The sequence below is a fragment of the Ruditapes philippinarum genome, unplaced genomic scaffold, assembly GCF_026571515.1.
Source record: "Ruditapes philippinarum isolate M1 unplaced genomic scaffold, ASM2657151v2 ctg2989_1_1_1_1, whole genome shotgun sequence".
Lineage (NCBI taxonomy): Eukaryota > Metazoa > Mollusca > Bivalvia > Venerida > Veneridae > Ruditapes > Ruditapes philippinarum.
The window spans coordinates 146,047-158,947 of record NW_026853568.1 but is presented as its reverse complement, the minus strand read 5'-3'; the positions used below and the strand labels follow the sequence as shown (position 1 = coordinate 158,947).

General features: G+C 30.9%; 1 protein-coding gene across 1 annotated transcript in view; it reads left to right on the top strand.

Moving 5' to 3' along the window:
* The first annotated feature begins 380 nt into the window (after positions 1 to 380).
* The window catches only part of LOC132737237 (protocadherin Fat 4-like), a 32,422-nt gene continuing 19,901 nt past the window's right edge, over positions 381 to 12,901 (top strand). The window contains exons 1-22 of the mRNA XM_060724498.1: positions 381 to 446; positions 799 to 969; positions 1,165 to 1,329; positions 2,140 to 2,286; positions 2,726 to 2,948; positions 3,136 to 3,314; positions 4,348 to 4,515; positions 4,770 to 4,940; positions 5,809 to 5,976; positions 6,393 to 6,527; positions 7,017 to 7,206; positions 7,673 to 7,899; positions 8,156 to 8,392; positions 8,806 to 8,967; positions 9,337 to 9,505; positions 9,783 to 9,931; positions 10,094 to 10,231; positions 10,445 to 10,855; positions 11,191 to 11,439; positions 11,736 to 11,891; positions 12,227 to 12,394; positions 12,595 to 12,759. Coding sequence (XP_060580481.1) covers positions 381 to 446; positions 799 to 969; positions 1,165 to 1,329; positions 2,140 to 2,286; positions 2,726 to 2,948; positions 3,136 to 3,314; positions 4,348 to 4,515; positions 4,770 to 4,940; positions 5,809 to 5,976; positions 6,393 to 6,527; positions 7,017 to 7,206; positions 7,673 to 7,899; positions 8,156 to 8,392; positions 8,806 to 8,967; positions 9,337 to 9,505; positions 9,783 to 9,931; positions 10,094 to 10,231; positions 10,445 to 10,855; positions 11,191 to 11,439; positions 11,736 to 11,891; positions 12,227 to 12,394; positions 12,595 to 12,759 — 4,014 coding nt within the window. The remainder of the gene's footprint in view (positions 447 to 798; positions 970 to 1,164; positions 1,330 to 2,139; positions 2,287 to 2,725; positions 2,949 to 3,135; positions 3,315 to 4,347; positions 4,516 to 4,769; positions 4,941 to 5,808; positions 5,977 to 6,392; positions 6,528 to 7,016; positions 7,207 to 7,672; positions 7,900 to 8,155; positions 8,393 to 8,805; positions 8,968 to 9,336; positions 9,506 to 9,782; positions 9,932 to 10,093; positions 10,232 to 10,444; positions 10,856 to 11,190; positions 11,440 to 11,735; positions 11,892 to 12,226; positions 12,395 to 12,594; positions 12,760 to 12,901) is intronic.

Here is a 12,901-nt window from a genome sequence, read left to right as displayed (position 1 = left end):
TTTTTTTTCCTTAAAATCTGTTTTGTTTGGGGTTTTTGCTACTTGGGTCTGCTGGGCCCCTTTTTTTTGTTTTTCAAGTTCTTGGGGTTGGTTTATTTTGAAGGGCCAAAAAATTTCTTTTGTTGGAAAAAAAAATCTTTTATTTCAAAAAAAAAAAAATTGTTTTTATATTTTTAAAAAATTATTTATTTTATTTATAATTTAAAATTAATAAATATATCATTTAATTTAAAAATTTTTCCCAATGCTGTAATTATATTCAAATATTTTTAAACTTTTTTTAAAAATTTTAAAAGAAACCGATTTTTGCAAAAGGACTTTTTTTCTGCTTCCCCTTTCGATTATGAGAAAACAAATTCAAAATGTTAATTTGCACTGACATGGCTGGTGTGAAAGCGTTCCTTAATATCAGTCTTGAAGTTATAGACACGAATGATCCTCCGACGGTAAGTGATAAAAAATGAACCAAAATAAAAATAGAACTATATGACAAAAAACTTGAAATGTTTTAAATAGACTGATTTTGTTGCCTTATACTTTGTAAGTAAGTAAATTATTAAAATATATCATTAATGTATGTTTGAATAGCTAAATTCACTTTTTTTATGATAATAAATTCAAATATTAGATTGATTATCAGATGAAGTCAAGTTAAAATTAGTTTAACTTCAACTCGACTGCATATGTCAGTTTAAGAAGCACTTTATAGCACCAACTAAACGTCAATTCCATTTACTTTGATTAAGTCAAATTAATTACAAATAACTGAAAATAATAATGATGAATTGTTTTAATCAGGATGTATTGGTCAATGGTTTAAAGAAATTGGATATAGATGTTCCAGAGAATGAAATAAATTATCGAGTTGGTGATCTCTCGGCTGTAGATGATGACGAACAAGATAAACACGTTTTTAATCTTGTGCAGTCAGCAAATGACATGTTTTTGCTTGAAGGAAATATTCTTAAGGTACAAATGTATTACTATTTTTCTTTGGAAATCTGATATTACACATGTATGATCATTTTAAAAGTTCGAGTTATTAAACAGTCCATTTATTTGCAATATAAAATAAAAGCACATTTGACTTGAAAATCAAAAAGAGCTTTAATCTTTTATTTTTTTTCATTCCTTTATTTACCTGTATCTATTTTCCAATTTTAGACTTCAAAAACAGACAAGATTGACTTTGAACGACAGGAGAGCTACAATCTTGTTATATCAGTAGCTGACGACGGAGAACCTAGACAAACATCATATTTTGACATAGTTGTTAATGTTGTTGATGTTAATGAATCACCAACCATTACGATGCTGTCAAACAACAAGGTTTGCTACTGCTAAATCTGATTAATAACAACTAAAATTCACTTAATAGAAATAATTATATGTATGAATGCAATATAATGATAATATAGATTTATAAGTGGGATGTCCATTAATTCAATATTAAGTTAAAACAACTTTGTTGCTTGTTGATTTAGTGACTTAAAAACTAGTTTCGATTTGTCTAATTAAAAACCAAAAACATAATTTGTATTACTGAGACCAACTCTTAATTAGTCCATTCGTTAAATCTAAATTAAATTGGCTTTACTCGGTACCATAAAGCACTCGTACCGAGTATTGGCTATAAACGGAAAAGAAGATTTTTTTTCTGCAAGAAAAAAACAACAATATAAATGAGTAACAACAAAAATGAAAACAATAAAAATATAAAGATATAGGCAAAGCTATGTTATAGTAAAAATAATTCTGAGAATTTGAAAATAAACAAAGAAAATTGTAACATAGTGACAGCGCTTGAACAATTTTATCAACGTCGTACAACCGTTGTTCAGTATCTATCTTCAACTTTAGTTTTAACCCTTTCTTGCAGAATTAAAATGAGTGAAAGTAATTGTTGAACTTTTTATTAATATGGAGTTCTTGTTGGTATTACTGCATTGCATTTTATGGTGGTCACACTGAATACCAACTTCCTCTCTAGTACTTGATTTTTTCATTGTGAATGAACAACAACTAAATACAGAAGAAATGAAATGTGGCTAACATTACATTGAAAAAAAAAATAAATAAAAATGTTGTTCGATTGATATTTAAAATTGCTTTTTACATGAATGTTTTTTTCCCTTTAAGATATCAGAGAAAAGTGCTGAAGGTACAGTAGTTGGTGAATTAACAACAATAGATCCTGATAATTTGGTGGCTGAAAAACAAACATTTACATATTCTTTATCTGATGATTCTCACGGGAGATTTCAATTAAACGGAAATTTGTTAGAGGTAATGTTTCATTGATTAAAAACCTCTACATCTGTTTCATATTTCAGTCGTCGCTATTGTAACGGGTATAAGAAGGCATTACAAGCCCCGTCGTTATTTGATCAAATACGACGGATAGCTAATAAGAACCAAATAATAACAGTTAACATGCAGGAAAAATGCCGTATTACGAACGAAAAGGATGAATGAAAAATATGCAGGATTATATATAAAGTCAATGAATCATCGAATGCATTGACTCCATAATGCGTATTCGGCAATTAAAGCAAATCATTGTTTAAGAAAGAAATGCATGTGTTTAAATAACGTTAGAAACATATTTAATGCTTTGTCTTCCTTTCCTTCCTTTAGCTCTGGTGTTACTGCGATAGAAAAGAATATTAATTACTGTTGTCATTTTTCTTTGAGATATGTATTTTCATTACTTTTATAACTGTAGGTTCGAAAGTCCACACAGCGTTGTGGTGTTCATTATTGTGTCCTTGACTTTGAGAAAGAGAATCGTGTTATGGTCAAAGTAATTACATTAGACGACGGTAAACCAGTGATGCAAAGAGAAGACAGATTTACACTTGAAATTGAAGACACAAATGATGCCCCTACTGATATTACTATTGATACAAATGTAATAAAAGAAAACCAGCCACCTGGAACGTATATAGGTATTGACTCACATTTTATTTCAATATTTTTATCAGTAGGGTATATTTGTTATCACACATTGCTAGTTTGTCTTAACACGATACATGCATATTTAATAATTTGTTATACCCAATACATAACAATAAACAGTATGAAAATATACAATCTATTTTTGATATTGGTTTCAAATGTATTTTATCTAAACAGGTACCATTAGTGCACTAGATGACGACGGTACTATCATAACATATGCAATTCAGAATAATGCAGAAGTATTTGAGATTCAAAACAATAAATTGTATACATTGGTTGAACTTAATTATGAAAGGTTAAACAATTTTGGACTTATGGTATTGGCTAAGGATAATGGTGTTCCAGAGGGAAAGGTAATTGACATTCTGATTTTACACAAACATAAATGGAAATGCTGATAACATTGTAAACAGATATCTGTGTTATTCGTAAACCAGGAAGAAAAATCACACTATTGCTGGAATTCATATTAAAGCAAAGACTATTTATATGGCATGCTCTTTATTTTGCCTTAAGAATTTACTTCTTTAATGTGCCTTACATCGACAATACTATTTCAATTTTCCAAGCATTTTTGATATTCTAATGGTTTAAATATCATTTGATTTGCTCCTGAAAAATTAATAACCTACATGTACTTTTACTGTAATTGAGTAAAGAGAAGAGGTGACAAAGCGGTTGATGTGTCTGTTTCTAAACCTAGGAAGCCCAACCTAAGCCATGACCATGTTGTCTCATGTGACTATCTCGTTATCGTCTCTGGTATGAGAGGATGATTGAAATTGTTGATTAGACTGTTCTAACTATATTGAAGCATTTATGAAGTTCTCGTCCTACTCCAATCTGAGTCCATTTGACATAACAAGATAAATAAAATGTTTGAATCGAAAAATGCCAAGTATTTTTTTTATTGAAGTATTGTTATTTTCTTTTTAGATTCAAGAAATGATAAATATTAATGTACTTGATATAAACGAACAACCATATGTTGTCAATGTTTCAACATCATTGTCAATCAGAGAGGATGCGAATATTGGAGACGTTGTTGCAACCTACGCTATTTCAGATCCAGACTCTTCGGATGATGTGGCAGTTTCCCTTCTGGATAATTTAGATATGTTGTCAATACGTTCACCAGTTTGTAAAACAACAGTATGATGTGTATACACTTTTAATTTAAAACCGTATTGTATTTCAATTTTACTGATAAACAGACTGTTTTTCCTCCTGTTTTGTAAATCTTAAGAGTGTTAAAAATATATGTTTCATTTATGAAGACAAGAAACTCTTGAAATACGTAGTAACTAAAATCATTTAAACTATTCATTTATCTAACAATTAAACATTTTTTAAATAAAGCGTATGTAATGCCTGTTTAATTTGTAGCCTCTCTCTGGAGCAACAGATTGTACAGTGGATTTAATACTGATATCTTTGTTAGACATCAACAAAATACAAACGTTCAGCATATCTTTAATCGTCTCTGACAAGGCTGGCCTGGCTGCTTCTGAAGATATTATTGTAAACGTTCTGGATGTTAACGTCCGACCAACGGTAATTTATTCCAATGTTGATAGAGATGTATTTTATAATTTATAAAAAGAGATCAAACATCATTCCGATTTGATTATTTGCTGGTATAACACCAGTTCTAAATGTTTATTACTAAATTCGAAAGCACCTCGCTTATAGTTGTGGGCAAAATGTACAAAACGTAACAACGTACAGTATTTCATTTTTGAGTATAATCAGTTTGAAAGGAGTGAATTTGTGTTTTGTTTTTAAAAAAATGATTATGTTGTTTTCAGGATATACTTCTGGATGGTATATCTACAGATGAGATATATGTTCAGGAAAACACAAAAGGTTCAGTCATAGCACTTTTATCTGCATCTGACAGAGATCCTAAAGATAATCATACTTTCATGATAGTCTCGGACAATAATACATACTTTCAAATCGATGGCAAACTATTAAAGGTATCATTTTGACACGAATCCACAATTTGGCAGTTCCGCGCAAGCATAGGTCAATAACAATTTCCTTTTTTGTAAGATACCCATGGGTTGTTAGATACAAACTAGTTAAAAGACTATTTCACTATTAGGTAAACTTAAAACAACGTCTTCACAATTATTTCTACTGATTTTATTTTGTTCTGTCGTCAATATATGTATATGTAGCATTACTAAACCGACATTGTAAAGGTCATATAGCGACTTCCCAGCCCTTTGGTATAACTTCGTGCATTATATTATGCACGAGCGGGCACCCCAGTAGAACCACCGGCCTTCCGTTAACCACCTGATTAGCTTCCTCGCATAAAGGAACAGGATTAGAACCCACAACGTGACAGTATTAGAACCCACAACGATGTGTGGAAAGTGGTTTGAATTCGCTGACTTAAACCATTCAGCAACAGAGGCCCCTTGGCAGTTCATATATATGGCAAAATCAATATTGACACGAATATTAAAATACAAACGACAATTAATAAGGCATGTTTTATACATATTTTAGTTTCAATTTGCATGAATTGAGAAAATTGTGTCAAATTTCCACGCATATTTAACTTTTCTAATCCTGAACAGAACCATTATTCAGTATTAGTACAAACTTCAAATAGATGGTAAACCTTAAAGATATAATTTTGACACGAATCACTGCTCAAGTAACATAAAAATAACTTGCTTTTTGTAAGAGTTACAGGTTGTTAGATACAAACTAGGTTTAACGTATTAGGCTGTTTCTTGTGTCTTTCTATCTTACTATGGCGAAAACATAAATAGGAGTATTTACAGTTGTCAGCCATCAATATATACAAATGTAGTATTACTGTCTCTGCAGACACTACCAGCCGCTAATATTGACTATGAAGCTATGTCTGATAATTTGACACTAACCATAGAGGTCGTTGATTCTGGTGAACCTCCGCTTTCATTTCGGAAAACCTTTACAATCATCACTGAAGATGTGAACGAAGTACCGTCTGCTTTGATACTGTCTTCTTATCAGGTTAGTTATCATTTATCATAAGTAAATACATATTAACATACTATAGCAATGACTTTGTTATGTATAAGAATGTTGGAACAGAGATTAACAAAGAAAGGCGACGTTTACAGAACACAGACGCCGACATAACACAGTCACATAGTCAAGGCACCAAGTAGGGCACCGGACCGAAAACGGAGGGAGAGGTTGGGTCACAAGTGCGAGCAAATTAGGAAAGATTTGTACCAAAAAACTGATAAACTCAAAGACGACTTTAACCTGAAAAATAAATGAACATTAAATCTTTTCTGAAAAGTGACGCTTTTTGTTGATTTAAATATGAAGTAAAATGGAAATCTCAAAAATGACCTTTATGAAAATAGTATTTTATATCGTTATGATTAAGGTGTCAAACTAATGATATCAAATATGTTTAGATTGCAGAGAATTCATTAACAGGCTCAGTGATCGGAACCATTGATGTAACAGACCCGGATAGAAATCAGTCACACAACTTAAGATTAGTAAATGATTACCAGGGACGATTCATTCTTGATGGAAACGTGCTTAAAGTATATTTTTTAATATTTAAACGTTATTTTGTCATTATGTTTAATATTCAAAATGTAATTACTTTCTAAAATAAGAACACACTGAATATCGGGTAAGAATAATCTCCAAATTTTACATAATTTTGCGTCTTAAAAAAGTAAAAGAAAAAGTTGTGGAGGTAGTATATGTACCTGTATTAAAATATCATCATTGACTTTATAACTAGTTTTCCATACATACATATATTTATCTGTGCGTGTCAATAACACTCTTAGGTAATCTGTAAAACGTACGGCGCTTATATTTTCGAAAGTGATTACCCGTTGCCGTAAGTTTAATGTCACATCCGTGCAGTCTCACTAAGCTTTATACTGTTGACCGGCTATCTTCAACTTTTCATCTTGTTTTCCTCAAAGTAATTATGAATAGTTCAATTAACGAAAGCTAAACACGTCCATTTACGACATTCAGCACATTAAGGGTAAAAATAACAAACATGTCCATTTCAGGTTGGTGATGGCGGTAGTATGTGCACCCTAGATAATACATTTAAATGTAAACTTAATCACGAGGACCAGTCCTTGTATAATTTATCAGTTGAAGTAAAGGATTCGGGTATCCCGGCATTAGTTGCTTTGTTCCATGTGATCATTAATGTCACAGATGTCAATGAGAAATCAAGGAATATCAAAATAAGTGGTACGTTGTATAGTTATACATGTAGTAGCAATGGCTCATGTTTACAAATTAACCGATTAAATTATTTTTACAAATGTTTTGAGTAAGCTATGACCTATATCACGGTAATATTTCTAAACATAACGTAGTTCACATTGTAGCACCAAAAGACATTGGTGTAGCATATGTGTCACTCTAAATTAAGTTTTTGAAATTTGAATTGCTATACTCACTCGTGAAAATAAAATCTGTGGGATATAACATTTATAAACATTAAAGAAACATAGTTTTGCCTAAATTTCATCCCGTTTGCAGACTTCTTTTTACAAAATAAGTGTACATACTTCTCTATGTAAAATCTCGCATCACAAGATGTCACATACCTTAGTATCCCTTTCATTATATCTCTCATCTCATGCAGCAAATGTTTAATTCTGTAAAAAAATATAGAGAAATACACTATTTGTTAAGTGAAATATGTTTGCAGATAACAGGATACCAATAAAAGCCCCGAAAGAAACATTGATAGGAACTCTTTATGCAGATGATGAAGATATAAATCAGTCCCATGCATTTGAAGTTTTAGAGGAATCTCAATATGTTGATGTCAGCAGTTCTGGACTTGTCACAGTTAAAGATGTCCAGAATCTAAATGAGGGAGAAATCATTTCGATTTCTGTAAAAGCAATGGACAATGGTAGTCCACCATTGTTTGTAAGTTTCAATTACTTATTAAATTTATCTTTTCTGTCTGTACTTCTGGATACGAATCTTCCTATTTACAATACACAACAGCTATGATACTCATAAAAAGTACAGTCGAAAATACAAAAAAAAAGAAATCAAGTCATTTGAACAATGTCACAACTTATTTGACACTATATTGTCTAAATAAAACACAACATATTAAACCTAACTTAAAAAATAAGAATCCAGACAAAGAAAAAATAATACTAGTTCTGATTTTCAGACAGATGACATTATCCAGCTTGTGACTGTTGGTACAAATATGATCATTGTGACGTTAGAAGCTGTTGGTGATACTGTGCAGCTTGCCAATAACAGTATACAAATTAAAGAAAATACCCCTTTGGGCGATGTTTTTGCGCACATGATTGTGACATTTCCTGAAACAGACCGGGATATAGAGACAAAACTGATATTTGGCACCGAGATAATTGAGGATGGATCAACATCTTGCCAAAATGTAAACACATAATATGAATATATTGTAATTATTCGAATACAATTACAATAACCTAAGATATTTATCGTTTGTATAATAGAAAATCATTGCATAGTGTTTCAACGACGTTAATACATAGTCAGAATAATAATAAGTGATTTTATCTTAGCAATCAGGTATTTGACTTTAAAATGCAGATTAATTTGTCACTTTTATTGCGTATTCTTTAGCCAACATTTGACCACGATTTTACCTATGCATCCAGTGCAGACCAAGATCAGGCATTTCTGTGATAATGGTCAGAACTGTGTTTTATTCAACCAATACTAAAACTCCCTAAAATGATAAAAGTTATATCAAGACTTACAGTTTGAAAAGTCTCATTAGAATGTTAAGCATTGTATGGATTTTATATGTAATGCGTTTTTCTGTAGGTCGATGGTGAAACAATATGTCTTCATGAAATCAAATTGAGCAATCCAGTAGATTATGAAGAATTGAAATGGATTGACATTACATTTGAAACAAATGCAGATGGCGCTAAATCGATCGATTCGTTTCGGATAACAATCAAGGACATAAATGAGGCACCAATTGTAAGTTATGATTTTATCTAAATGCTTCATCTTTACATAAATATCAACATTGACAGTTAGTTTAAAGGGTACAATTTTGTTAACGATGTGTCATTTCTTAATTCGCGTGTCATTGCCAGTGCTATTTATCAGGATCACATGCATTTCGTGAGATATGATCTAGTTAAGCAACATGTCCATTTAAAGATTCTTAATATTGTATAGTTTGAAACAGCTAGTGCATCAATAAGTGGACGCGGTTACTTTCAAATGAAATGAAACTGTTATTAATTTAATCAAAGCTTTATATATTACTACAAAAAGCTATCATTGTTAGCATACTTAGTCGTTTCTTTTATCTGCCAAAATAAAAAAGGCTTTATTTTTCAGTCTATAACGTTCGGAAATGGTGTGGTAACTGTTAGTGAGAATTCTCAAAATCAGTTTATTGGTACGTTTTCTGTCTCCGATCCAGATATGCAAGACCCTCACGTATTCTCAATTACGGGAAATAACAACTTTGTCATTACTAATGATGGTCGATTATTCACATCAGCAGGTAAAGTGCTTAATAATAGCTACCTTGTAAGATTGAAATATTTAAGTAATAGCTTTAATTGAGATTAATTAATATTTACAAAATTTGATTATTGTTTTGAGGAAAATTAAATTTGACAGAACTATCCACATAAGAATACAAAATCACATTGTTCCTGCATTTTTATAATGATCTGTTTACAATTTTAATTTCATTCTCTGCTTAAGAATTTGTCATGCATTTTAAAGCATCATTATGTATATAAAATTGATATAATATCATGTTTGACACATTACAGATGCCGAAATAGATTACGAATCTGTACAGTATATGACTATTTCGATTGTTGCTACAGACGCGGGCTTACTTACTTTTACGAATAACTTCAATATAACTGTCCTAGATGTAAATGAGATGCCAATAAGTTTAATATTGGATAATAACAAGGTAAACTCTAAATTCACATTCGGAACAATATTACAAAAACGAGGATAAAATAAAAGCTATATTCAATGTCTTAACTGTGTTTTTAAGTAATGTTTTACAAGAAGATTATCTTTAATTTATAGTTGTAGCTAACATTTACTTATGACTTTGTACGATTTTCAGATTCCCGAAATGTCATCAAGTGGAACTGAAGTTGGCAGTCTAATCGTTAGTGATCCAGATTTTGACCAAAATCATTCTTTTACACTGCTTTCAGAAATTGGAAGTCATCTTTTCGAAATTGTTGGGTCAAAACTTACGGTAATAGTCATTCAATTACTTACTGAGTATAGAAAGATAATTTAAAAAAAGTATTATTTATCAAAGTTGAAATCTGAAAGTTTGCGATTAGAATTATTTACATCATTACAAAAAGTTTACTTTTTTATATTTAAATAGAATGTTTTATCAAATTTGACATATGATACGTAGACGAAATCAATTATCTTTTTTTTAATGTTCTTGTTGGTACAGATTGCAAATAACGACTTGCAATGTGATATAAAAGACCACAGCCGCTGCTTGCTAGATTTTGAAAGACAATCAGAATATAATTTGACAATACTTGTCATGGATTATGGAACACCAACTCTGACAGCAACATTCATAATAAACGTTCAAGTTACCGACGTCAATGACGTTCCTAGATCGGTATCAATAAGCTCGAACAAAGTGCCCGAAGACGCGGAGATGGGAACAATTGTTGCGATCTTAAATGCTATTGATGACGATATTGGACAGACAATTACATTTGCTATTGGGAATAATGACTATTTTAGTATTAAAGAGAGACAAATTATGTTGACAAATACATTGAATTATGAAACTACTTCTGGTCATAATATTTCTATTTTCGTGACAGACGATGGTGACCAACCATCTACAGTAAGTAGGAAAATAGTTTATTGTTGTTTTTATGAACTTTTACTACAATGTATATCATATCCTTAATCAGTATTTCTAAACTTTTTGAACCGACAATAAACTTATCATAATGTTAATTAATAGAAAATAATTGTTTAGTGATATATAGCTGAGACAAAATTTTAACCTAAGAGTTGTTTATTTTATTGACAACCTTAGCTACTTATTACTCTATTTGCATGCCTTTTTAGTGTTATTATTGGACAATTTTAGTTGTAACATGTTTCCAATCGTGTGATTTTGCGAATGAAATAATAATGATGTTTATTTATTAATAAATAAATATATAACTATAGGCTACACAAGAATTTGTGATACAAGTGATTAATGTAAATGAACCTCCATTTAACATGAATATGTCTTCAACTGGCACAAGTGCTGAACAGTTCGAAATTGACACACCTGTGATATCAGAGAATCTACCGGCACTTACCTATATCGGACAGATTGTTGTACTTGATCCTGATAAATCAGACAATCTTAAGATCAAAAGTGTAACAAGTGACGCGGTTGTTAGAAATGTGCATTGTATTCCTGTGTCAAAGGTAATATTTTTTTTATTGGTATTGCTAAAGTAATATATAGAGAGACATATTTCATGCATGATTTCATTGACACTAATGAATAGAGCCTAAAAAGGAAAATAATTATTTGTGTTGCTTTGAAAAATACTTTTCATGAAATGCTTGACAATATTTTTTTTGAAACATGTTTCGCTTTTGAGCTTGTCTGCAGCAATGCAAAATGTTTTTATAAATTTATAGTTTTAAATTTTTTGATGAAATCTAGATGAAATCAAATCGAAATGAAACTGTACTTTATCACAATATTCTTAACTTAGGGTACCCGATGCACTGCTGATATCAGATCTGGTAGAGTTTTTGATTTTGAAGAGGAGGGGAGAGTGCAAATTTCAATAATAGCCATTGATAATGACGGACTGTACATACAGAAAGATATGGATTTAGAAATCAAAGATTCGAATGATTCGCCAACGGTAATAACAAAATATACAAAGATTATGACTTACAAATATGGTCGGACCCTTCTTCATTATTAGAAATATGTGTTTGATAAAATAATTTTGTGTTATATATGCTCTTAAATAAAATTTAAATAAATTTGATTAAAATAATGCAAAGTGAATTATTTGTTATCGCATCGTTGAAATTCATGATACATATTTTATTTAATTTTTGAGTATAAGAAGCATTCAAAAAGGCAAATTCATATTAAATTCGTATACGAGACGTCTAATTGAGTGAATACAGACCGGTTGACATTATAGTAGTCTTAGAAATAAATCTTAGCATTTAAATGATATTTTTGTAGAATATTTACCTGAATAATACTGACACATCAGAATTGGTTGTAACGGAAAATTCCAGGAACATTATTCTTGCAAAGCTTACTGTTGAAGACATGGAAGACGTACAGCATCACTCTTACACGCTAAGTGGCGACAGTTCAGTCTTACTCATTTCCGGCGACGAATTGTGGGTAAAAACTTTTATTATAGAATTTGAAACTATATTTTGTGGTGTAAATTAACTGAATGATATGTTATGTTTACATCGAAAGTTACAATCAAGTATTTCAAAGTTTGGATAAAATATCTTTAAAAAATTTGTTTTGGTTAACTCGTGGTATATTTTTATAGCAGACTACAATATATATGTAATGTTATAAATTTATTTTAGGTAACAGCTGCAGCAGTGTTAGATTACGAGGCCAGAAAGGAGATACATTTTACAATTAAAGTTACAGATGACGGCATGCCACAAGGATATTTTGAAAAGGACATAAGTCTTAAAATCATCGACGTTAATGAAGCTCCTAGTGGGCTGTATATTTCGGATAACATTGTAAGTGAAACGAACATGCCCTATGATTTCTGCGTTTATTATTTTTTTCCCTTCATGTCCTACTCACTCTGCTATTGTGGCTTGGTTGTGTTGGGGGCTGCGCCCTGTGAACGTCGCCTTGCCTTGTTGATCTTCATTTTCT